Source organism: Malurus melanocephalus, unplaced genomic scaffold (assembly GCF_030028575.1).
Source record: "Malurus melanocephalus ecotype Western Australia unplaced genomic scaffold, MMel_1.1 scaffold_657, whole genome shotgun sequence".
Taxonomy (NCBI): Eukaryota; Metazoa; Chordata; class Aves; order Passeriformes; family Maluridae; genus Malurus; species Malurus melanocephalus.
In genome coordinates this window covers 182,275-205,169 of record NW_026623889.1, presented here as the reverse complement: position 1 = coordinate 205,169, position 22,895 = coordinate 182,275, and the positions used below count along the sequence as shown (strand labels likewise).

The following is a 22,895-nucleotide window of genomic DNA, read 5'->3' as shown; positions in this document are numbered from 1 at the left end:
GGGAGCTGTGGAGCCGGACAGCCTGGGCTGGGTTTCCATCCAGGGCTGGGCTTTTCTCATCCTCACCTCACCATTGCATGAGATGCTGTGATGAGTCTGCATTTTGTGTGCAGGGAAACATGTGGGGAATGCACGGAGTTGTGTGCAGCAGGCAGCACTGCAGCTGGCCCCGGCTGTGCGGAGGCAGCGCTCAGCCCTGGCCGAGGGCTCGTGTCTGCCTGCAGAGCACTGTGCAGGCTGCCTTGGGCTGGGCCTGCTGTGGAGCATCTTCCCAGAGCTTGTGGYGATGCTGGAAAATGGAACCTTCCTGCAGCAGCCAGGATCTCCCGTGCCATCCATCCTCAGGTGTGTGGCTGGGAGAGGAGAGGAGAGCATCCCTGCTGTGTGAAACATTCCTGGGGTGCAGGGACAGAGGGGCACTGCGGGGTCTCTGCTCCAGAGCCTGCCTTCCATCCTGAGCCACGCTGATCCTGGCTTCCAGCTCCAGGAAAATGCTGCCTGAGGAGGGGCTGGCAGCCGGCCTCCCAGCAACACTCCCTTTTCCTGCAGCAAAGGTGCTTCCACTCATATTCCTGAATACAGATTCATTCTGTATTTTCATACAGAACCAATCGTCCTTTTAGCTTATCTTTCTGCTATGTGGATTTTTCAAATAGAGGTTTTCTTTTCCTTTTTCCCACTGCCTTGAATCTTCAGATTAAAGGCATTCTGTGCTAATAACTCGSAGGCTTTCTGGAGGCATGTGTTAATAGGATGTATAGCAGTCAGCTTATTAGCATGATGACTTTGGTTTAGCCCTCGGAGCTGAGTTGCTGTGGTWTATTGTGGTTTATTCTCTTTCTGGTGTCTTCCAGGCAGTATTACAAGAAGATTTGGTCGGTAGCTGGAAGAGCTTTTTGTGGAGATGCTGTGGGATGGTTTCATAAGGCAAACTGGGAAGAAGCACACAGTGGTGACCAAAAGCTCTTGGGTTCCCATTATATCTCTATTCCCTTCTCTAAAAATATACTGGATAATAGTATTTATTGTAATTGGGCAATAAATTCTGGAAATGTATGTGGGAATTAGCCATGTTTATTTTAAGTGGTAACTAAAGCAAATAATCTTGGTGGCTGATATCCAGCATGGCTTATTTGGTGTAATGGGGATCCAGATCCTTTTTCCCCTCTTCAACATTTCTTTWAAACTGCCCCAAACCTTTTTCATTCCATTCTTTAAGGCACTCAGTTTCTCTCCTGGCTTTGTCCCACAGCCACTTGTGTTTGCCAGGTGTCTCCTCTTCCTCATGGAAGGATTCTGGGAAAGGGAAGAGATTCTGCAGCTCAGAGCAGCTGAGTATAATCTGGGGCCACATCTGCTGCCTTGGGTGAACTTGGGGAAAGTCTGTGCTAGATAAGGTGCTAAGATTAGCCTCTTGACAGGGTTAATTGGGAAATCCATTAAATGAAAAGCCTCAGCAGCTTCTGAATAAATAATTTTTTTAAGGAGCTGAGGGTAGGAAGGGGTGTTGTTTGTATTCTAGGTTCTTTTCCTTCAGTCTGTTTAAAAAGTTTTGTGTTTTGGACTTTGCTTGGTTTTGAATAGCTGYGGGGGGATGGAATTCTCAGGCTGCCGAGAAGCTGAACTTTCTCATCCTTTAAGGTCATTTTGGAGGAAATGTCTTTCATTTTTGGTTCCATAGCTTTCTCTGTTTTGACCAACTTTCCTTATTCTCAAAGGCAACATTAATGTTGGCAAAACACTGTGCACATAATGCCYGGTAAATCCTGCTTTGCTCCCTTGTAAATGCTCATCCAGGACTTGTGATAGGGACAAAATGCACATTTAATCCTCTCTTGATTAAGAAAGACCTCACAATTAATTAATTAGGCTTTATGAATGTTATAGGGAAATCGCTAAATAGCAGCTTAAGAAAAGGAAGCTGGTGGGAATTTTGCATGTGGTGTATAAAATCAGAGAGGAATTTAAGCCAGAACCAGTCAGTTTGTTTGCAGAAAATTAAAGCTGATGTTGCATTCACAGGTTGTGAATGGATCATCTTGGATGTGTGTGGTATAAGAAGATGAGGAGCTTTACTCTCCCTTGAAACTTGGCTCTGAGCATCAGCAAAAACTGATGTTTTAAGCCTGTGCCATTGGGTTCTGTAGATGCGTGTAGGATTTTTATTTTATGTTCTGTGGTCTGCTGTGTTTTTTTGAAGGAGGAGAGGCTCTGCAGTGAAACTGGAGGCAGTGCCCTGAGCTGAGCTGTGTGCTCAGTGTTGAAGGGAGCAGGCTGGCACAGGAGGGAACACGTGGATGTGCAGGTCCTGCTGCTGGGAGTGCCCTGCATCCRCCCGGTTGCTGGGAGACAGCACAAGGTGTGCCGCAGGAATCCCAGCGCCTTTTGGCACCACACCTCGGATACAGGAAAGCAATTACGGAGTTTGCCGAAGGAGTTCCTCGCTCAGAGGAGCTCGGCGTTCTGCCTTGAATCCGTGTGCCCCTTTCTGCGGGAGGAGGCTGCAGTCCTGTTCAGCRCTGGGTTTTGCAGTGTGCAGCACAGCCTTTGCTGCCTGAGGCTGCCCTGGGGCACACGGGGCATCGTGGAACGCTGGCACTGGACCAACCATTTTTTGAAATATTTGTTTTCTGTGTATGCTGAGCATTGCACTTCACGATGCAGTCACTGGTCTTCAGGTTTTGGACTAGCTCTTAAAAATGGGTCTGAAAGTTAAAGGCAAGAACCTCAGCTCTTGAGCCTTCTTGCTTCTGTAATATAAAGTGGCTTTAATTTTTGCTCGGCGTGTCTTGGTGGTGACTCCATATCTGGTTTCTTCAGYGATGTTTTTGCCTGCCTGGAGTGCAGCTGGGAGCCGGGAGGGATATGAATAAAGGCTCGAGTGTCTGGGAAAATTCTTGGCATTCTTAGAAGAGCGGTTTAAAGGGGGGCTGGGAATTGTGTTGGTTCAGTGTGAGGTATTTTTGGGGGGACTCCAGTGTAGGCTGGGAGCTGACTGTGAGCATGCAGCAGCTGGAGATGGCTGACTGGCACAGTGTCCCACGCACCGAGAGCTGGCTCAGCCGTGGCTGTGCTCCCGTGTGCTGCGTGTGGGAAAACAGAAGGAAGGGAAGGCACTTGGGGCTCTGCCCTGCCCTTGCTGGAGGGGAGAGCAGTGTTAGACATCACCATGTTACCTTCTGCAGCTCTTCAGKGTTGCTACAGCAGGGAAAAACAATTGTTGCAGTCACTGCACAGGCACAGAAAGCAGAACTGCTCGCTGTCTCAGGTACATCCTGGCCAACTGACCACACCACCACCAGCATGGGCAGGAGCAGAGAAGCTGAAGCACAGTGTATTGCTATTGCAAGACAAGTGGTAAACCAGCTGAAACCCCACATCTAAAATGTTCTCTGTTGGCTTGTTTTTCCTTCCTTTTGTCTTTCCCCAGCCTGTTATTAAATGCTCCACAATGAGAATCTAAAATTTTAAGCACATGCTTAAGATTAACTGAAAACCTTCCAAACTGAGTGTGTGCTTGCACTTTGCAAATCTCCTTGAGTTGAGGAGCCTTTTAGATGTGACAATTTTAGCCCAAGAGCTGCTGAGTGCTCCACTGGCCAGCCCCAGCTGAGTGTGCTTCATTTCCTTTTCCAGTGCCAAAGGCACCCACAAGGTCATGCCAGCTCCACCTCTGTTGAGCCCTTTGTTAAGACTTATTATGCTCAGAATCCTCTGACTGTCAAATCTGGTCTCATTACCTTTCTTGGACCATCTCTTTCTGCTTAGTAGACTGCAAAGTGCTGTTACACATTTAATGGTCCTTAGCCTGTGAGTACAAGGCAGGTAATAAATACTTTCATGTGTGATAGTGACAGTTTTGAGTGCAGCTCACACCACAGAGGTGTTTTTTCAAACATGAGGTGTGGTGTTGCTGTTAACTGCCCCTCAGCTCTGATCTGGGCAAAAGAGATGTTTTCTTCATGGAAACATGAGTCTGTACTCGCTGCTATCGCTTTGCAAATGTCAAGTGGCATTTATTGAGCCAGCATTCAGAGATGGAGAGATTCTCCTGAGAGAGGTAATTTGTCAAAATTTTCTGCATTGATCCRGAAGCTGGGCCAAGCCCCAGGGAGTGCCTGCTTGGACAAAGAAGCTGAATTTGGCTTCTGACACTGTTTGCCCAAAGGTCTTTAGGCAAGTACTCAACTGCTCCATGACTCAGTGTACTTGTGAAATTATGATAACTACAAGCGCCTTTGTAAAGAATCTCACATTGAAGTGGTGGGCATTTGGGGGAGATTGTGGGGTTGGGCTGGAGACCCTACAAGTGCTGGACCCTGCAGCAGCCCTCTCTGTTCCATGGTTTGTGGAACTGCTGCCCAAAGTGCCCGGCCTGAGAGGGGCCAGGCACTGCCCTGTACCTGGGACCACCTGCTGTGCTTGGGTGGAATAAACTGCCAAACATCATTCGGTCCTTTCCCTGCTCAGCGGCAAAATGACACTCCCTACATCGGGATGGAATTGTCTCCTGATTCCATGCAGGGACAAGGTGCCTGTGTCAATCTCTGTGCCGCTCGCACTGTTGCGGGTTGTGGCCGGGCCATGCAGAAGGTGAAGTCATTGTTTGGTGCCAGCAGCGGTCCCAGCTGTGCCGGGTGCCAGCCCAGCCCCTCGGAGCGGTGCCCATCCTGCTGTGGGATCGCTGCCAGCAGCATCGTGCCTGTGCCCAGCCGGCCTTGGGGAGACTTCCCTGCTCTCCCTCCTGCTGCTCTCTGAGCCACTCTGCTCGGGGACCTGCAATCTGCAGCGCTGCTTTCCTTTCTGTTTTGTTTGACTGTAAACCAGAGAGCAGAGGATCTGTTGTGTGTGATGTGTGCCCGGCTCTCCATATCCACATGTGCCCCCAGTGCAGAGTGATGCTCCCCTGGAACACCCATTGCCACAGACCTGCTGAAAGGGACCTGTGTGACACAAACACTGACCCCAGCCAGGCTGCAAAGCACTGTGTTTGTCATGGTCTGAGGTCAAGGTGTCATCCAGGATGGAGGAATTTAGAAACAAAGGTGTGCCTCGGTAGTGGGAATTGAGTGCTGTGGAATAACGCCATGCAGGTGTTGTGTTGTTATCTCTTGCTGTTCTCTAAATGTGTGTGTGAAATGTAAATGGGAGAGGTCTGGGAAGAGAAGGACCTGAAACACAGCTGCCTTGTGAGCTCTTGGAAGACAAAAGCTTCTCCCTGTGTGGGGCTGGGGTGTGAGGAGCTGCAGCCTGGCCACAGATGCAGGGTTGATGGTGCAGAGGTACCGGAGGGAGCGTTTGGGAGGAACAGACACCTTTGGGTTGAAGGCCATTGCTCCAGTGTAAGCCCTATTCATGTAGCAGCAAGGAGAAAAGACTATTTCTCTCCTCCTTTCCCTGTGGGTCTTTGCCATTTGGCCTTGGAAAATGTCAGTTGTTCATCTTTCTCATGTTTTGTTGGGCTGTAGAAATGGAAAAGGGCACCTCAGATACAGAGAAAAGCTGTGCCATCCCTCAGGGTGTGAATCCAGGAGCCATCACTCTTTATCAGCTAAACCGTGTGATTTTTGGTTTTTCCTCTTGGTTTTATTCACCTGCTGCTTGTACGCTGATGAGTCTGCTGTAGCAGGGCCCAGGATTTACAGWATGAGTCCCATCATGCCAAGTTCTTAAAAATAAATATCACCATTAAAAAAAATAAATGTCCCCATTTATGATCGTGGCATTCAATTACACTTTTGTTTACCCATATGCTTTCAYCTACGTCATTCAGGAAAACAAAACCCAGGGTTGTCTCAAGCAGGAAACACRAGCATATGTCACTAAGGGGAATTTTGGGGTGGGATTAATTGAAAGATGATATTTCTAGAGATTTTTATGGGTTTTTTTTTTAACCAACTGATATCAGAATGGTCTTTTCTGTACAARGTCCAGTCTGTTCATAGCACGGAAAGCAGGGGCAGCACATGTAAAAGCAATGAGCACCAGGAGCCCCAGCAAGGAACAGTCTGCAGCTGAACGTGGAGCTGGGCCCAGTGCTGACATCCCCCTGGGTTGTGCAGACAGCGATAAAACCACTTTCCCTGGAAGAAGCAGCTGAAAAATGTAATGACGCAGAGTGAAACTGATGCTAATTTGGAGGTGAAGCATGAAGAGAAGCTGTGACCGGGTTTTTATTTTTTGAAGAATCGTAGGCACACAGTCTGAAGCTGTAGCCTGTGCACTTCTCACAGGTTTCTTTAATCACTGTCTGCGGAGGAGAGCMTAATTAGTAGGTGATGCTGCGTTGGCCCTCTTAGGGGATCTGGATTAGGTCTCTGTGTTTCTCTGCTGCCTTTTCTTGTGTGCTGGGCATTAAAGGGCCTGGTAACACATCATCTGCTGCGGATGTGGTCTGTGGCCAGCTGCCCACAGCTGTGCTGCTCCATCTTCCTGTGGTCTCAGGGCACAGCCTGCCTGACCCTGCTCAGGATGGGATGGGCTCAGGAGCCCGTGTGGGTTTGMAGAGCAGTTTTTGGTTCCCTGGGCAGCTCTGTGCTGGTGTGGCCACAGGAATGGGCCAGTGTGCCATTGTGCATCCCAAATGCACCCTCAGCTTCCAACAGGGCGTGTCTGGGAGCCAGGGTTCCTTGCAGCCCGTTTGAAGMGCTGTGGTTGGAGGTTTTGTTTCAGTTCTTGTGGTGCTCAGCTGAGTGTGTCCATCTGTGCTACCTGGGACATCTCTGTCCTTCTRCTGCATGCCAGGAAAGGGGTTGTGTGATGTTGCTGTCAAACCAGAGCTAAAGATTGATGTCCCTCTGGGCTGGCTGTTGTCCCTGTGGCCATGCCCCCAGATGCCATTCCTGTGCCTGTTGCCTGGACAGAACATTTGTGGAAACACTTGAACTACTTTGGATTTGAAAATACAGAAATTCTGCTCTGACCTGACGATGAATCTTTAATTTCCCACAAAATTCCAGGTTCAAAATATGAATTATCCCCTTAGCACTCTGCTTCAAGCCTGAAGATCAGCTCAAGGCACAGAAATCTTTGAAGAGCATCTTCAAGAGTTGTCTCTGCAGGCTGTGAGATGAGGGATCTGGTTCACATCAGGTGCTGGAGGGTTGGAGTGTTGCAGGGACCAGGGCAGCTGGAAGGGGCAGGGCTGTGTTCCTGCCTGGCTCTTGCAGTGGCTGATCCCACTGGCTCTGCCCTGTGACCTGCCCACCTCCTGTCCTGCTGGGAAGTCTCATTGTGGGCACAAAATGTGGAGAAATCCTGCTGAAATCCTTTGCTTTTGTTTAAAACAAACAAAACCACAAACACCCCCCACACACACATTGCTGCATTACTGCTGCCCTCACGTGTTGCAGCATTTGTGTTCTGGATTGATTATTTATGCTGAGTGTGGCAGGCTGGCTGCTTCTGCTGGAAAGGACTCAACTGGGAGTGTGACCTTGTCTTTCCTAGCAGGTGAACCGTGTCAGGCTGTCCTTGAGCCACCCTGGGGTKTGGGAGCTGGCCAGAAGGGCTGGTCATTTGGGGCAGCTCCTCTGCAGCACAGGTCAGCACACCAAACTTCACAAGTGAGCAGAAGCCGTGCTTTTATTCACGAGGCTGTCAGCTTTCCAAGCTCTGGATTGGAGGGACAGAATAAAACAGTGAAAACTTCTTTTCTTTTCCCCTTTCTTTCTTTTCTTAATCTTATTACTTCCCAGCAGCTGTTGCCATTGTTTGTCCTAACACAGCAAAATCCCTTTGGAGCTGAATGACAGCCGAACGCACTGCAAGCACAGCAAATGGTTTTCTGCTTTGGTATCGGCAGCCTTGAACTGGAACCGGATTATTGCTGCTGCTTACAGAAGTAAAGGAAACTGCRTTTCAAGGTCAAAAATATTTCAGTGAAGTTTGGCTCCCTGGTTYAGCAGCTTGGAGAGATGGCGAGCAGTTCTGAGTAGGTGTATTCCTGTCCTGTAGTGAACAGCGACTGAGTGCCAAAAAAAAAGAGAAAAAGCCCTGTGTGGACGCATTTGGGTTTCCTGCGGCCAAGGCATGACTGAGTTCTCAATGCAGCCTTGCCTGGCTGGAGCCTATTTAAATGCAGCCTTGCTGAGCTGGAGCCTATTTTAAAATCCCGAGCAGTGGTGATGCCTGTTGCCTGGAAACCTCCTCCCAGCCTCAGGCACTTTCAGCCTAATCATAGCCATCGGCAGCCTTTATTTATTTCCCATCCAAAATGTCATCCCAGGCTTCTGGTTTGTGTTTTTGTTTGCTTGTTTTTGTTGATTATTTAAAATGAAAAGACACAAAGTGTAACCGTCAAACTCGGTGACTTTCTGTGGGAACAGCTTGCTTGGCTGTCACCGCATTGCAGTGGTGGGAACTGGCATTTTAAGCTGTGTGAAGTGGTGGCTCAGAGGGACACGGGGAAGAGGAGAAGGGGGAGCTGAGAGAATTGGCTGAGAGCCTGAGGAAGCCCCCCGAGCTCCACTGGTGCCTGCAGTGGCTCTCTGTACCTTGTGACAGCCTCTTCCTTGGGGCAAAACCAGAGCTAATCAACTGTGAGCCTTCTCCAGCACACGTGTCCCAAATTCCCCTTCCCTGTGTGGTTGTGCCATCCCCTGCCAGACCCACACTCAGCCCTGGGCTGATGGARCAGCACACTCACTGTTCAAACACCCTGTGTCCTGGGCTCTGAGCTGTGTGCTGACGGGTGAGTGGCAGAAAGTTACTGTCTTGGGGACCCTTTTTATTATTAATTCACTTAAACTCTTGGCCAGCTCAAAACCTTAATTGATGACATCAATTGCACGTGAAAACTTTAACTGATTGCTATTTCTTCAAAATTAGTGAGTGTGATCAATCCTGATCGCATGAAACAGGAAGGATCACAGGAGCCCAGCTATGATTCAATTGTGTTTCTGTCCAGGGAGTCCCCTGGGAGAGCACGGGGCTAAAATCATCTGAAAACGGGTGAAAATGCTAATAAGGACAGCCAGAAGCTTTGCATGTGAGGCATAGGAGCAGCTTCAGCTGTTCACAAGTTGTTCTTGTGATTTGAATGGTTTATTTTACAAGGCTRAGAATATTTGTTCTACCAAAGGCAGAGCTAAAGGAGGCTTAGACTCAAGATGCAGTTGAACAAAGGTTTGTGTTTTGCTTAGCAATCTTCCTGCAGGCACAGAGCAATGCGCAAGGCTTATCACGTCATTTATTTTCCTCTTGACTTAATTTGAGCTTGACAGGCAGCTTAGGCTGTTCTCAGGGATGCTCTTGTCTCTCAGTCTTAGTGCTGGGACATTAAGTTCCAATTGTCAGGAACAGACAGAAGAAGCACTCCCAGGCCAAGGGCAAGCACTTTTTCCATTCCCATRTTCTCTATGTGCTGGCAATTAAGAAAAACAATCAATTGCCAAAGAAATGGTGAGGGTGAATGAATCATGGAGTGGAGTCCTTGGTTTGCCATGGGTGGGTAAGAGTGCCTGAGAGGCTGCAGATGTGATCTGCTCCCTGGGTTCAGAAATCATGGCTTAGTTGTACAGAGACGTCTGAATCTGTTGGAAWCCCAAACTTTCCTGGGTTTAACCACTGGAAATGGAAATTATTCTTTGGTCGGCTCCTCTTTGCTGGACTTTGCAGCTGCTCAGCCCTGCCTTTCTGTACAGCAGAGGTTACAGAGCTGCTCTCTCCTCGGATTTTGCTGTCTTGGTTCCTAAGCAAAGCTTCCACAGGTGATCAGCTTCTCTGGGGGAGGGAGCAGACAGAAGGGAGAGCAAAGTGCACACGGGGGAGGCAGGAACAGGAACAGCAGAGGAACGATGGAAAGCTCTGTGGTCACAGATGGTAAAGCAAGAGGGTTCCTCGCCCTGCCTGCGCCTCCAGCACCCCCGACATTGAGTGAACAAACCGCGCTGCTCGTGGCAATAGCAAAGGGGGAAAGACAAGCACTCAGGCAAAAACAGAGTCTGTCATGCTGAATTCACTGCTGGAGGGTTTAAGAAAATAAAATAAAAAGTCAAGGAGAAATGAGTGCTAAAACACACACAGTGGTGGGTTCTCTTCGCTGATCTCTCCCAGCTGCGTGTGGTTGAAGCTCACACTAGTGTTTTCTTTTCTTTGGAGCCTGGTTGCTTAGTTCTCCCAATTCCCCACTGAGATCAGTATTTCAGACCCTCTTTCCTGTTGTTGGTGGCTGTTGGGGGGTTTGTGCTGTTGTCTGCCAAAACACCAGCTCTGGAGGGCCCTGCTGGGGTTGGAGTGGTGGCTCTGCAGTGCCTGGGAGGGTGGGTGATCCTGCTCTCACAGTCTGGTTTGCCACCTCAGTGCAGTTTGCTAATCTGGCTTTTTCTCCCTGCCAGAATGAAGAGAAGAGGAACCTTTCGCTGGGGGGCCATGTGGGCTTTGACAGCCTCCCTGATCAGCTGGTCAGCAAGTCTGTCACACAAGGCTTCAGCTTCAACATCCTCTGTGTGGGTGAGCAAACCCATGGGGGGAGCTTGGGACCGGCTCTTCTTGAGTGTCCTGCTGTGCCATGAGCCTTGGCAGCGACAAAAGCATGTCAGAAATGCCAAACTCTCTTAAAAAACACATTGAGTCAAACCAGGAGAATTTCTGTAATCAGTGAGGCATTGCTCATCACCTCTGCTGCAATAGCTTTGCCATAGGAAGGATTAAGGGAATGCTGTATTTGGCAAGTTAAATATTTCCATTTGCAAACTGGGCTGGCTGGCACMAGCAGGTTTTGCTGGGTTTGGTGTTGATGTAGCTGCAGTCAGATGCACCATGGGTTATCTGAGAGCTGCTGGTGGTAATTTGGCCAAATCTGGGCACAAGAGGTGTGTGCCTGAGCTGTGCCTCTTCAGTGCTTTCCCAGGTGTGAGAGGTCTTGAAGCATGGTCATGTCTGCCCTTGGAAAGGGAGGGGGAGTGTTCCTTATTGACTTTAAAATAACCTTATTTTATTCTTGGCTTTTAATTTTGGTATTGATGTGACCTAGCAGRCAATGCTGCCTGGAGTACTAGAGACCAGTTCCTTCCAGTGATGAGATGAGCATCATTTTTGTTTTTGCTAGTTACTGTATGGTGTATAAAATCTGAAGTGTTGTAACCTGCTAGAYCAGCAGAAATAGATCCAGAGACAGCAGCTCCTTTGGCTTGGTATAGACTGCACTGGCACCCTGACAGCTTACACAACGTGCYTGTGCCATACCCAAGCTGCTCTTGCATATCCACCCTACAAGTAAGAAGCGTGGCTGAAATCACAGCTGAAATTCAGACTTGTTCTGTAGCAGAAGGGTAATTGCAGCAGAGGTCAATATGTTTTTCATTAGTGTCATTCATGGGGGCACTAGAATGGATATTCCTACAATCTCATTTAGCTCTTTTTTTTTTTTTTTGGACAAGAGAGGAAAAGCCCCACCCTGTTTGCCAGTTCCTGCTTCCTACAGTGCCCATAATTGAACAGGAGAATGTAGGGTGCATAGGAAGTGAGTTCTCCATATGTCTCCTTTCAGACTAAGCTAGAGCACCAGCTGGCTTTATCTCCTTGCACAACTCTTAGCCACAGCTGGCAGGAAGCACTGTGTGCCTGTGCCCCGCTCTGAGGTGTTTATTCTCCTGTGAAGAGCAGAGCCTGTGGTGCTGGGAGAARGAGAAAGTCCAAAGCCCTTGGCAGCAGGCACAGAACCTCCCTGGAGCAGAACCTTCCTGCTCTCCCACCAGCATCTGCTGGAGGGCTCCTCAGCAGTGGCTGTCTGCTGAACTGGTACAGGATGGACTGCCTGGAAAATGAGCAGAGAGTAGAAGGTTATCTCCTTGGATTTTGTCTCTGTTTACCTTCATGACCCGTAGGGCTGGATGTAGTGAAAAAGGAGCTCAAATAGGGCCCCTTCTAGGCCAATCTGGAAATTATCAGTCTTGTTTCATCTCCAGGAATAGCAGTTCAAAGCCTTTCTGGCTCACAAAYAGCTTGTTAGCCAAATATTCTGGGATAGATCTTTTTGTGATGCATCCCAGGTGTCCTTCAGTGGCTGCTAAAATTGTCYTTTCCACAGCTTCTCGTGTGCAGAATCCCAAGCAAAGTCAGGGGTCATGGAAAGGAGAAGAGTGTGTTTTGCTGTGCCCTGTGACTCTGAGAGACAAGACCCAAGTGCTCTGCGTTGTTTACATTAAGCATGGGAGGCCTTTTCGAAGGCAGCCACCTGTGTGCCACCTGTGTGACAATCACACGTCTGCCCACAACCTCCACGCTCTATTTTAGTTCTCCTCTCTAATTAACGCGCTTTGAAGTGGCTGTGGCCAATCCATCATGGTTTGCCCTCCCTAGGTGAGACTGGCATTGGGAAATCCACGCTGATGAACACCCTGTTCAACACCACCTTCGAGACRGAGGAAGCCAGTCACTACGAGAGCGCGGTGCGCCTGCGGCCACGCACCTACGACCTGCAGGAGAGCAACGTCCACCTCAAGCTGACCATTGTGGACGCCGTGGGATTTGGGGATCAGATCAATAAAGACGAAAGGCAGGTCTCGTGCCATCTGCTCGGCGTTGCTGTGCTTGCACATCAGCTGCCCGCAGCTCCCCTGCGGCGCTGTGCGAGGCTCCGTGTCCCTGCTAAAGGAGTCGCTCCCTGGAGGGGCCCTGGGGACAAAGGGTAGAGGGAAATGGGTGAACAGCCAAAAAGAGAGCTCATGAGAGGTCTTTCCAGCAGAGAATGCTGTCCTCCAGGAGCGTGAGCTGTTAACCAGCTGTCCTCAGAGCAGGGTCAGGAATTGTCTGTTCTGGCAGCAATGGGTGTTTCTGCACTTGTCTCGTTTAATTACACAGACATCTTGTTCAAGCCCCAGGTAAAGGCTTTCTGGGACTCCAAGGTGTCTCCTTGGTCATGTTGCATTGCTGCAGACAGATGGCTCAGCCCTGAAATCTGGGCAAACTTTGATCTGGGGAAGTAGTCATCTTTCCATGCTCCACTGTCCTTAGACTTTGCAGTGCAGCCTCAAGAATCTCCAGCAAYCTTTGGATTATAAGGTCTGTGTGTGAACACCACACTTTTCCCGTTGTMAGGCTAAATTGTTTGAGTCTTATAACTTGTTTATAAGTGATATCATGGAATGTCTAGGAGAACTCCTTCAGCCTTTAAACTGTTTAGCTTTGCACTCCAGTGGCTGGTTTGCTAATGGGCTGGTTTTAGTTACAGGCCAATCGTAGAGTACATTGATACGCAGTTTGAAAACTATTTGCAAGAAGAGCTGAAGATCCGCCGGTCCCTCTTCAACTACCATGACACCAGGATTCACGTCTGCCTCTACTTCATCACCCCCACCGGGCACTCGCTCAAATCCTTGGACCTGGTGACAATGAAGAAGCTGGATAGCAAGGTAAGGCATCCCTCTTTCTGGAATGCTTGTGTTGGTGCTGATTGTCATGTGGAAGGTTCTGCTCCTTCTCTGCGAGTGCTGGCCTCCTTCCTGCATGGCAGCTGAGCCATTTGTGGGACTCTGGTAAAGCTTTGTGTGGCCTGGTGGTTGCTGAGGTCCCCTGCTTGTTTTCTCACTGACTTTCCTGAAGAATGTCAGGAAAAACCTGTTTTCCAGTTGGTTGTGTAAATTCCAGAGTGTCCCTCTACTGTAAGACTCTTACCCAGATTGGCTGATATTTATCAAAGCCATCAGCTGCAGCTCTGCTGGGTGTGCAGGTGGGGATGCCTTCCAGCTCCAGTTGAACTGTGGAAACCCTGCAGGCCCAGGGACAGAGGGAGCCAGCAGAGCTGTCAGTGTCCTGAGGTGGTGGTGGGTGCTGAGGAGACAGGGGCTGAGGAGAAGTGTGTGCTGTGTGTGCTGGTGCGTGAGGAGTGAGTGAGCTGTCACTGCAGGCAGTGCCAGCTGAGCTGGACAGCACATCACAGTACCTTAAAGTGTGGATACAATGAGGAATTCTCAGGGTTGTTGGAATCCTGCAGGTGGGTCAGGACAGGGTCTGGCTGGGGTTGTTTCTTTGTGCTTAAGCTGTTCTGCCTCACGGGCAGGGGTTATCTAACTAGCTACTCACTGATATTCCTGCAGCTCGCAGCAAGTTCCTGGCATACTTTTGGGTATTCCAGCTGGCTTCCAGGGACCTGCAGGAGGCTTCAAAGGTCACTAGTGGCAGCAGCATCTCTTCTTTTCGTCTCAATAATTCCCTGTCTTTGAGAGCAGTGTTTTAGCAGCAAAGGGGTTCCCTTCAGGTGGCAGGTGTGACCCTGCAGGTCCTGGGGATCCCCTGGATTGCCCTGAGGGAGCCCTCTCTGCTCAGGTTGTTCACGTGCAGCTCTGTTGGATTTTCCTGGCAGGTTGGATTCCCCCTGTGTCTCTGCTGCTTGCCCTCGCTGCCCAGGGCTCATGGCCTGCTTTTCCTTGGCCCCAGTCCAGAGCAGGCACTGGCTTCCCAGTGCAGTGGGCTGTTTGTAACTGTAGTGGCTGTTGCACTGACTTCATCAGGAATCCAAAAACTTTCCCTTAATAAAATSTTGTCTCTTGGTGCAGTGCCAGCATTACATATCCCCAGAAATATTTTTGGAGGAAAGCTTTTGCACGATTCCCCTTGGTGCTGGTGGTCCCACAAAGCATTTCTCTTCCTTTGCCTCTTATTCCCTACTTTTCACATCTCCCTGTGGCTGCCTTTAATGTGGTCCTTGGGTAGTACCAAAATAAATCCTTTGTACTTGTGCAAGAGATGAAAACTTTGTGCACAGGCAAGCTTTTTATATTTCTAAACTACCACTTAAATAGTCCTCTCTGGAGTCATTTTATCCCTTTGCTCTCATCCCCCTTCTTGCCTCAGCATGAGAGCATCCTGGATTTCCTGCTGTGGTGTCCTCACACAAGGGGCACATGGARATGAATAAGCAAGTGGAGCCCATTGATATTTTCTGGGCATCAGGGGTTTACGTTGCATTTGTGCCCTGGTGTCATCCCAGGACATGGGGGTGYTTTCCAGACACTCCCTGAGGGTTTGTCAGGGCACTGCTGTGCCCCTTTCCCAGCACACATCAGCTCAGGCACTTGTGCCCTGTCCAGAGGGAGCAGTGAGTGGGCACTGAGCAGAGGTGACATKCCCTGGCTCACATCTGCTGCTGTGTGAGCACAGCTGAACCTGCCCCTGCTCCTGTAGTGTGGATGGTGGCCCTGTTTTATGTCTGAGGAGTGGAGCCTGTRCACATGGAAGGTGCATCAGAGGAAATGCTTTGCTGTGCTCTGCTGCTCAGCAAAGCAGAGCAGGGACTGGTTTAACTGGGAGTTTGCAGGACCCTGGCTTGGTTCCACCTTTGCTTTAGCCCACCAGTGGTGTGGTGTGTGGTGCTGGGCAGACTTTGGAATCTCTGTGACAATTTCAATAACCAGTCTTGCTTTCAGTGTAAAGTTTATGAAATCCCTTGTGGGTAAAGCTGTTTTGTAAACAAAATCTTCCATTGTGYTGTAAGACAATATCTGTTTGGCTGAGCTCATGGCCAGCTGTTGTCTGGGGTGTTTAGTTACAGCCAGAGAGCAAAAGCATCTCCAGAAGTGGTTTTAGGTAGGTGGAACTGGGCTGGCTGCTGSTGGGAAGCACATAAGGCCTGACAGGTGCTGGCTTTCCATTTGGTTTAACGTGGGAAAAGGAGGAGATGAATTAAAGTGCATTTGCATCAGATGAGAAGGTGATTTATTGGTGTAAGACCCAGCCCTGTCCCACACAGTGTGTGCTGCCATGAGCACCCTGGGGCTGCCTGCTTTGCCCCTGGGTGGTTTTCAGCCAGCCTGAGCTGTGTGAGCTGTGCCTGATTGCCTGCCCTCCGTGAGCTCACACATCTCAGGCACATGTGTGGGGATGCTTCAGGCAGCCTGTGCCCCTGCCCTTTGGTTTCCAGGGCAGGATTTGCCTGTTGGCTTCACTGCAGCTTGCATTCAGGAGCAGTTTGGAGATGGGGAAGAATCCAGCTGTATTTCACAGGATGCAAGTGCCTGCAGTCTTATTGCATCAGCAAAATTATTTTCTACCAAATTACAAGTTCTTGTGGTTTTATTTTTGGAGCTGAGAAGCAGTTCTGGTCAGAAGGGCTTGAGAAGGAGGTGCATTTTGTGTGTGTGCTTGGGAGTTCCCTGTCCTGTCAGAAGCACAGATTTTCTCTGGTCATAATTCCAGCTCCAGCAAATCCCTCAGCACATGGACTGATGGGCAAGGGGACACTGCACCCCTGTCACATTCAGTGCAGTGACATGGCAGTAGTCAATTGCATAATTTTGTTACTAGATCTTTAAATAGARAATATTGCTCCTCCACCATGAGATACAAGAACGTTGTTCTGGGATTTTGCCTTCAAGGTCAACATTATTTATGTAAAAATTGTGGAGAGAGAGCCCTCATGTTAGTTCTGGTGTTGTTTCCTCTTACTGGGGTTTTAAAACCTGTTTAGGAGAAAAGGAGGGGTGACTTTTCTTCTCTGGCTAGTTAGATATCAGTTTATTTGGCATTAATCTCTTGTGGCAGCTCCTTTGCATGGGCTGGGTGTGTGGAAGGTGCTGTGGGGAGGCAGGATTAGGCTTGCAGTTCAGTATCATCTCATATCTCGTTGGTTTCTTGTTTCCAAACGACTCCGTCCTTTCTCTGCATTGCAAAGGGRTGAACCCATTCTGGATTTAGGACTGCACCCAAATGCCATATCCAGACACCCCCAGTATTGATGTGGCTAWTGATTATTGGAAACACAACTTGTAAAACCCTTTTGGGTTGTGAATTCTGTGCCAGCAGATGTTGACTGAGTTACCTTTTCAAAATACAAGAAGTCTGGTTGAGGGCACCAGAACCAGCCTTGGTTTGCATCTTTTTTGAGTGTGGCTGCAGTGGTGACCACAGAGCCTGCTCTGCTGCTGGAAAGCCTCACCAGACTCCAGGCTCTGCTCCTCCTGCCTTGCTGTAAGCTGGGCTGAGCTGGTGCCCCTTGGAAAAAGAAGGGGAAATTGCTGGGGCTGATTGAAAGGGGATGTGAGCCCTGAGTTGACTGTTTTTCTTTAGGAGATGGTGGATCCGAGCCTCTTCAGCTCTTAGCAGGTCAGGGAGGCACCCAGCTGTGGCCAKGGCCCTTTTACCTTTGTAATGAGGCCATGGACCTGCTGAGCGGTGGAGTGAGCAGCAGGCCTGCTTCTGTGAGGGGTTATGGTCCTTGGTAAAAGAGGTCAGGTCAGTGGCTGAGAAAAACAGGACTTTATTCTCTCAGATACATTTGCAGTGAGCAAATTTGGACCTTTTCATGTGGAGTGAGTAAATGCTCTTGTGTTTAGTGAGTGCTAAACCACTAAACAGACAGGGGAGGGGGAGCAGTGATGCACGGGGAACACAGGAAGTGTGGAAAAAACACTGAGCTGCAAAGAGCTTTAATGGRCACCCATTGGAGACTGACTGGTGCTGGATTTCAGCTCTGTAGGACAAAAAGCATTGGCTGTTGGGAAATGCTAGATGGCAAATCAGGCTTTCCCCTTATTTGTCTAAATTCTTGTGTTTTGCTGCCATGAATTTGGCTGCTGTTCAGGCAGACGAGTTGTGCTGTTTGTTTAAGCTGTGGTTTGCAGTATCACACTTGGCTTTTCTGGGTACAGCAGCTTTATCTAACAGAGGTTCCTGTGACAGATCTGGCCCTGCTGCAGCTCTCTCAAGCACAAGGCCATAGTGAGCCCCATCCTTTTTAATGGATGTGGGATGTGGCCCTTTACTTTTGATCTTGATGGGTGCTGTGCATGGGGAGACCTCCCCACTGTGCAGCCTGTGGGTGGCTTTAAAGCCTGGCTGGATGAAGCTGTGTGGGCATGGTGCCTGCTGGCTGATGTGAAACCAGAGAAGAACAGCACAAACACCAATTTTCTATCTGCTCTGTGGCACCCTACACCTTTCCCAGGGGCTCCATGTAATCCACACAGCGCACCCAAGRTGTGATCCTCACCAAGAGGATCCTTGGAGAGGATCAGCAGCTCCTGTCAGAGCATCTGAGGAGTCCCTGCTCTTTCTGCTTGAGCACAGGAAGGCTTCACATCAGCTCGGTGCAGCGTTTCATCCTTGTGCTTGTCTTGTAAAACATCCTGTCAGCGCAGCCGGGGTGGCTGGGTGACAGCTCGGATGTGACAGCTGYGCTGTGCCTCCCTGGACGCGTGTGACAAAACACCCTGCTCTCATCGGGAGCCTTGTGGCCAAACCAGTCCTGGAAAACTCTTCCCTCTAGTGTTCAGCTGGGCTGGGCTGCAGCTCCCGTGTGAACGGAGCTCCGAGGTGATTTTGGATGTGAAACGGTGGGGTGGGGCAGGACCTGTGACATTGCTTCTGCCCCACTGCTGCTTCTGTCCCACTGCTGCTTCTGTCCCACTGCTGCTGCCCCACTGCTGCTCACCGGGGCTTTGTCCTTCCCTCTAGGTGAACATCATCCCGATCATTGCCAAAGCAGACACCATCTCCAAGAGCGAGCTGCACAAGTTCAAGATCAAGATCATGAGCGAGCTGGTCAGCAATGGAGTGCAGATCTATCAGTTCCCCACGGACGACGAGGCAGTGGCTGAGATCAACTCTGTGATGAATGTGGGTAACACTGCCAGTTCCATCGCTGCCAAAAGCTGTGACAAATTAAATTGCTGCACAAAAATGCATTTGAAGGGCAAGTTTCGTTGGGAATGGCCAGACACTGAATCTGTGGGTCTCGCGGATGCCAAAGGCTGTTGCGGACAGAATTAATTAAAATGTGGCTCATGGTTAATCTGGGGGTTCTCTGGAGAAACTTAGCTCTAGAATTTGTTTCATTGAATTTTTGAAAAACACTTTTTTCAAAATTAGTTCTGTCTGTTTTAGGCTACTTTACATTTTGAGGAAGAACTTTGAATAAAAATGTGACAGTTAAGATTTACATTATCCTTGTGACTTAAGGAGGCTGACCAGAGAAAACCCAATTTAAAGTAAAGAAGAAAAATTGTTAATCTCTATTTTGTCTTTTTTGAAATTCRAAGATCAAAATCAGACGTGGCTGAAGCACACACAAAAACCCTTTCAAGCTTGCAGTCTTCCAAATCAAAGGGCAGCTATGGCAGTAGAAATAACTGTAATGTTTCTGTGTTAATTTTTTTAATCAAAAGTAGCTTTTCCATCAAAASGAACGTTTTCCTGCATAGCTGTTTCTGATTAAATKCTTTGTCTTTTCTTTCACCCTTTAYCCASTCTTTTTATTTTCAATTCAGTCATCATTTGATTTCTGGGTTGACTGGATATGTGTTTTCACTGTAATAGTTCTTTATTGCTGAAATCATGAAAAACTTGGAGKATTCACTCTTACTTAAATAATTGCAAGCTGTGTGTATTGAGGAGAAAAACAGGAATCACGCTTGCTTGGCTTCTCTTTTTTTCCTCCCCTCCTACAACAAAAACRTATTTGGCCTCTTCTCTGTGAGTTCCACACTCCTGGATCCATTTCCTTTTAAACGTGAAGGATTTTGTCAGCCTCACCCTTCTGGAGCACCCACTCCATGGCTCCTTTCCTGCCATCCTGAGGAGGGTGTCCTGTTTCCTCGGGGAGAGCAGCGAGCACATGTCCTGCACGTGTCCCCTGCAGTGTCCCCACACTCACTGCTGTGCCAGGGTCCCTTTGTGGCTGTCCCTGTATTTTCAGCGAGTCAGGGAGTGCCCTGCYCCTGGTGTGTGCCAGAGCAGCCTGGCAAAGGGTTGGAGGACAATGGGAATGGCTGGTGGCCCTGCAATATTCCCAGCTGGTGCAGCCCAGCCAGCGTTGCTGTGCCTGACACCCCTCCCTGCAGTGATATCCCAGCTCATGGCAGGGATTGCTCTGAATCAGAGATTGGTAGGTTCAGAGGGGGAATTCATGGGAACAAACCCTGTGCCTGGGTGAGGGGGATCTGAGGGTCAGGCTGGTCTCTGAGGGTTCCCCCATGCACTGAGTCCCTGCCCCTGGCTGTGTTTCAGGCTCATCTGCCCTTCGCCGTGGTCGGCAGCACGGAGGAGGTGAAGGTTGGGAACAAGCTGGTGCGAGCTCGGCAGTACCCGTGGGGAGTGGTGCAAGGTGAGGAGGGGCTGTGAGCCCACCCCGAGCTCTCTGTGTGTGCTCAGGCACAGCCTGGCCCCTCTCCAGCTCTGCCCTCCACCAGCACCAGGCATGAAGGTGCTGTGATAAACGAGGCAGTTTTTCCTTTGCATTCGCAATCCCTGCATCCCGGGGGTGGTGKTGTGCCCCGAGCAGGACAGCAGGCTCCTCAGGATGGGAGTGTCTGCAGTCAGTCATCTGTGCCCTYGTGCTCCCCCAGCACATCTGCAGTTTGCTGACCTGTCCCTTCCCTTCCATCAGTGGAGAATGAAAGTCACTGTGACTTTGTGAAGCTGCGGGAGATGCTGATCCGGGTGAACATGGAGGATCTGCGGGAGCAGACCCACACCCGCCACTACGAGCTCTACCGGAGGTGCAAGCTGGAGGAGATGGGCTTCAAGGACACGGATCCGGACAGCCAGCCCTTCAGGTGAGTGGCCTTCACATCTGGCATCAGTTTGGAGTGAGAGTTTGGTCCTGACAATCCAAAAAATGGGAGATTTGTAGGTGAAATCCGCAGTGCTGGGCTGGAAAGCACCAGCTCTGGGTTTGAACTTTGCAGCTGACTTGGATGTTCCCTCCCCTGCCTGTTTGTCTTTAAACAGCACAGACAGGCATGCATTTCCCCATCCCTAGCTCATCGGTGTCCAGAGAGTCTGGATTTCATTTGCTTTCTTCCCCAGCCTCCAAGAAACATACGAGACCAAAAGGAAAGAGTTCTTGGGTGAGCTCCAGAGGAAAGAGGAAGAAATGAGACAAATGTTTGTTAACAAAGTCAAGGAGACAGAGGCAGAGCTGAAGGAGAAGGAGAGAGAGGTGGGTGTGCCAAAAACCTGTGAGGAACCCAAAATACAGCCAGCAGGGAGTCTGGGTCTGGGCAGGGCAYGAGTCCTGGAAAGCACATGCAGCTGTTGAGCAGAGCTCACCAGCCAAGGCACAGACACATCACKGCTTTAGGTGCCTCAGAAACCAGTCTGCCCTGTCCTGTGCCACGTGGAAATTTGGCTGCTGGAAGGCAGTGGCAGGTTTGGATGAGCACCCATGCCAGGGGCATTTCCCTCCTGAGGCTCACGGGCAGCAGAGCAAAGGGGGCARCTGGGCTGGAGTCCCCAGTGTGAGCCCCTGGGCAGCAGCTGTGACTGGGGAGGAATCAAATGGACCATCCTCAGGACCACTGAGGAACAGAGGATCCCATGGTGTCCCCAGTCCCCGTGCAGGGCTGCAGGCTGAGCCCAAATCCCCTGTGCTTATCTCCAGGGCCCCCACTGCCTCCTGGTTTGCTACATGAGGTCAGGCATGATTTTATTGCMTCTTCCCTGCTCCTGGTGGGCTCTGGGTGCTGTACCCTGCAGATGGGTCCCTGGGGTTGGGATTTGTGGGAGGTGTGATGGGGCTCCTGGGACAGGGCCAGCACAGCACTAAGGTCACTCTGAACGCTGTACTCAGAGCATCTGTCTCCTACCAGCTGCACGAGAAGTTTGAGCACTTAAAAAGGATACACCAGGAAGAGAAAAGGAAGGTGGAGGAGAAGAGGAAGGAGCTGGAGGAYGAGATGAACGCCTTCAACAGGCGGAAAGTCGCAGTGGAAACCTTGCAGTCCCAATCCTTGCAGGCTACCTCACAGCAGGCGCTGAAGAAGGACAAAGACAAGAAAAAGTAAGTGYCTGAACTGGAGCCTTCCCCCTCTGCTGCTGCAAAGCTGGGAGTCTGCTCAGATGCTTTAGTGCTTGGTCAGTTGCTTAGATAGCACAGAGAAAAGGGGATTTTGGAATCCTARTTCCCCTCCTTCTGGTTCTTTGCTTAAAGCAGAGGAGAGATGGGCCCCTCCTGTGCTTGAGAGAAGCCTGGGCAGCTGCAGGTGGGAGGGATTTGCAACTTGGGGCCATTCTCTAAAGGCTGATGGTCCCACGGGATCACTCTCTCTGACAGCCAAATCAGGTTGTGAAATGGGGCTCCAAGGCACAGTTCTGATTACAACAAAATTCTTTTCCCCTAAAGGCAGAGTTCTTATCTTAGCTTGCTGCACATTAATTGACATTGCTGAAGCCAGCAGGAGCAAGGGTATGTAAATATTGCTTTTCCAGCCACCTGATTGTGTAATGATAGACCAGCAATGGGACAAACAGGTTGAAAAAGAAAAGATGTTGGGAGGGGTTATCCTGCTTCCAGTTCAAGCCAGTCTGCAAGGAACACTGGCTGGGGAGCAAAATGAGGAGCACTGTCATGCAAACTGGTAATTCTGCTATTCAGCTTTTTTTTTTTTACTTCCCCTTGCGTGAAGGAGCTCAAGAGTCTGAACTGCATTCTGTCAAGCCCAGAGCAGGCTGGTGGCAAGGCTTTCTGAGCCTCTTAATGATGGCAAGGAAAAAAAAAGACCCTGGAGAGTAGCAACACCCGAGTTTGTGCTTGACAGCACAGCATTCAGCTTCACACTGCTGATGAGATCTTGTGGTCTGTCATTTCCCTGCTGTGAGCTGCAGCACCAGAGGAGCTCACTGTGTACTGACATCCTGGCAATTTGTTTCTTCCTGTGGAAGATAACAGGGTAGATTATTTAAGTATTTCCTTGGAATGTGAATGTGTTGGTGCTAAAACCAAAGCTCTGTCTTGTGCAGACTGCTCAAAACACTCTGGGCATGGCCCACCCTGCACACAGAGCCCAAAGGGTTTGTAAAATACTTWGCTGAAAATGGGATTAAATCTGAATTGGGGGCTGACTACTAGAGCATTCTGAAGCCCAGGACTGCTTGGGTAAGGTGAGCACAAGGGTAGCTTGTGCAAGGGTGCAGTGGAARCTATTTAAGCAAGCATCTTTACTTTTACTCTTTAACCT

The 22,895-nt window shown here is 49.6% G+C and overlaps 1 protein-coding gene across 8 annotated transcripts in view; it reads left to right on the top strand.

Moving 5' to 3' along the window:
* Window positions 1–22,895, top strand: part of SEPTIN8 (septin 8) — a 41,805-nt gene that overhangs the window by 5,693 nt on the left and 13,217 nt on the right. For 6 of the 8 annotated variants that reach the window (XM_057383719.1, XM_057383718.1, XM_057383722.1 and 3 more), the window contains exons 2-9: window positions 10,338–10,452; window positions 12,304–12,499; window positions 13,169–13,355; window positions 18,394–18,555; window positions 19,945–20,041; window positions 20,324–20,492; window positions 20,746–20,878; window positions 21,528–21,718. In XM_057383719.1, the coding sequence (XP_057239702.1) occupies window positions 10,338–10,452; window positions 12,304–12,499; window positions 13,169–13,355; window positions 18,394–18,555; window positions 19,945–20,041; window positions 20,324–20,492; window positions 20,746–20,878; window positions 21,528–21,718 (1,250 nt within the window). Of the gene's footprint in view, window positions 1–10,337; window positions 10,453–12,303; window positions 12,500–13,168; window positions 13,356–18,393; window positions 18,556–19,944; window positions 20,042–20,323; window positions 20,493–20,745; window positions 20,879–21,527; window positions 21,719–22,060; window positions 22,124–22,895 lie in introns of all 8 variants that reach the window. The other 2 variants (XM_057383724.1, XM_057383720.1) reach the window with 2 other exon arrangements.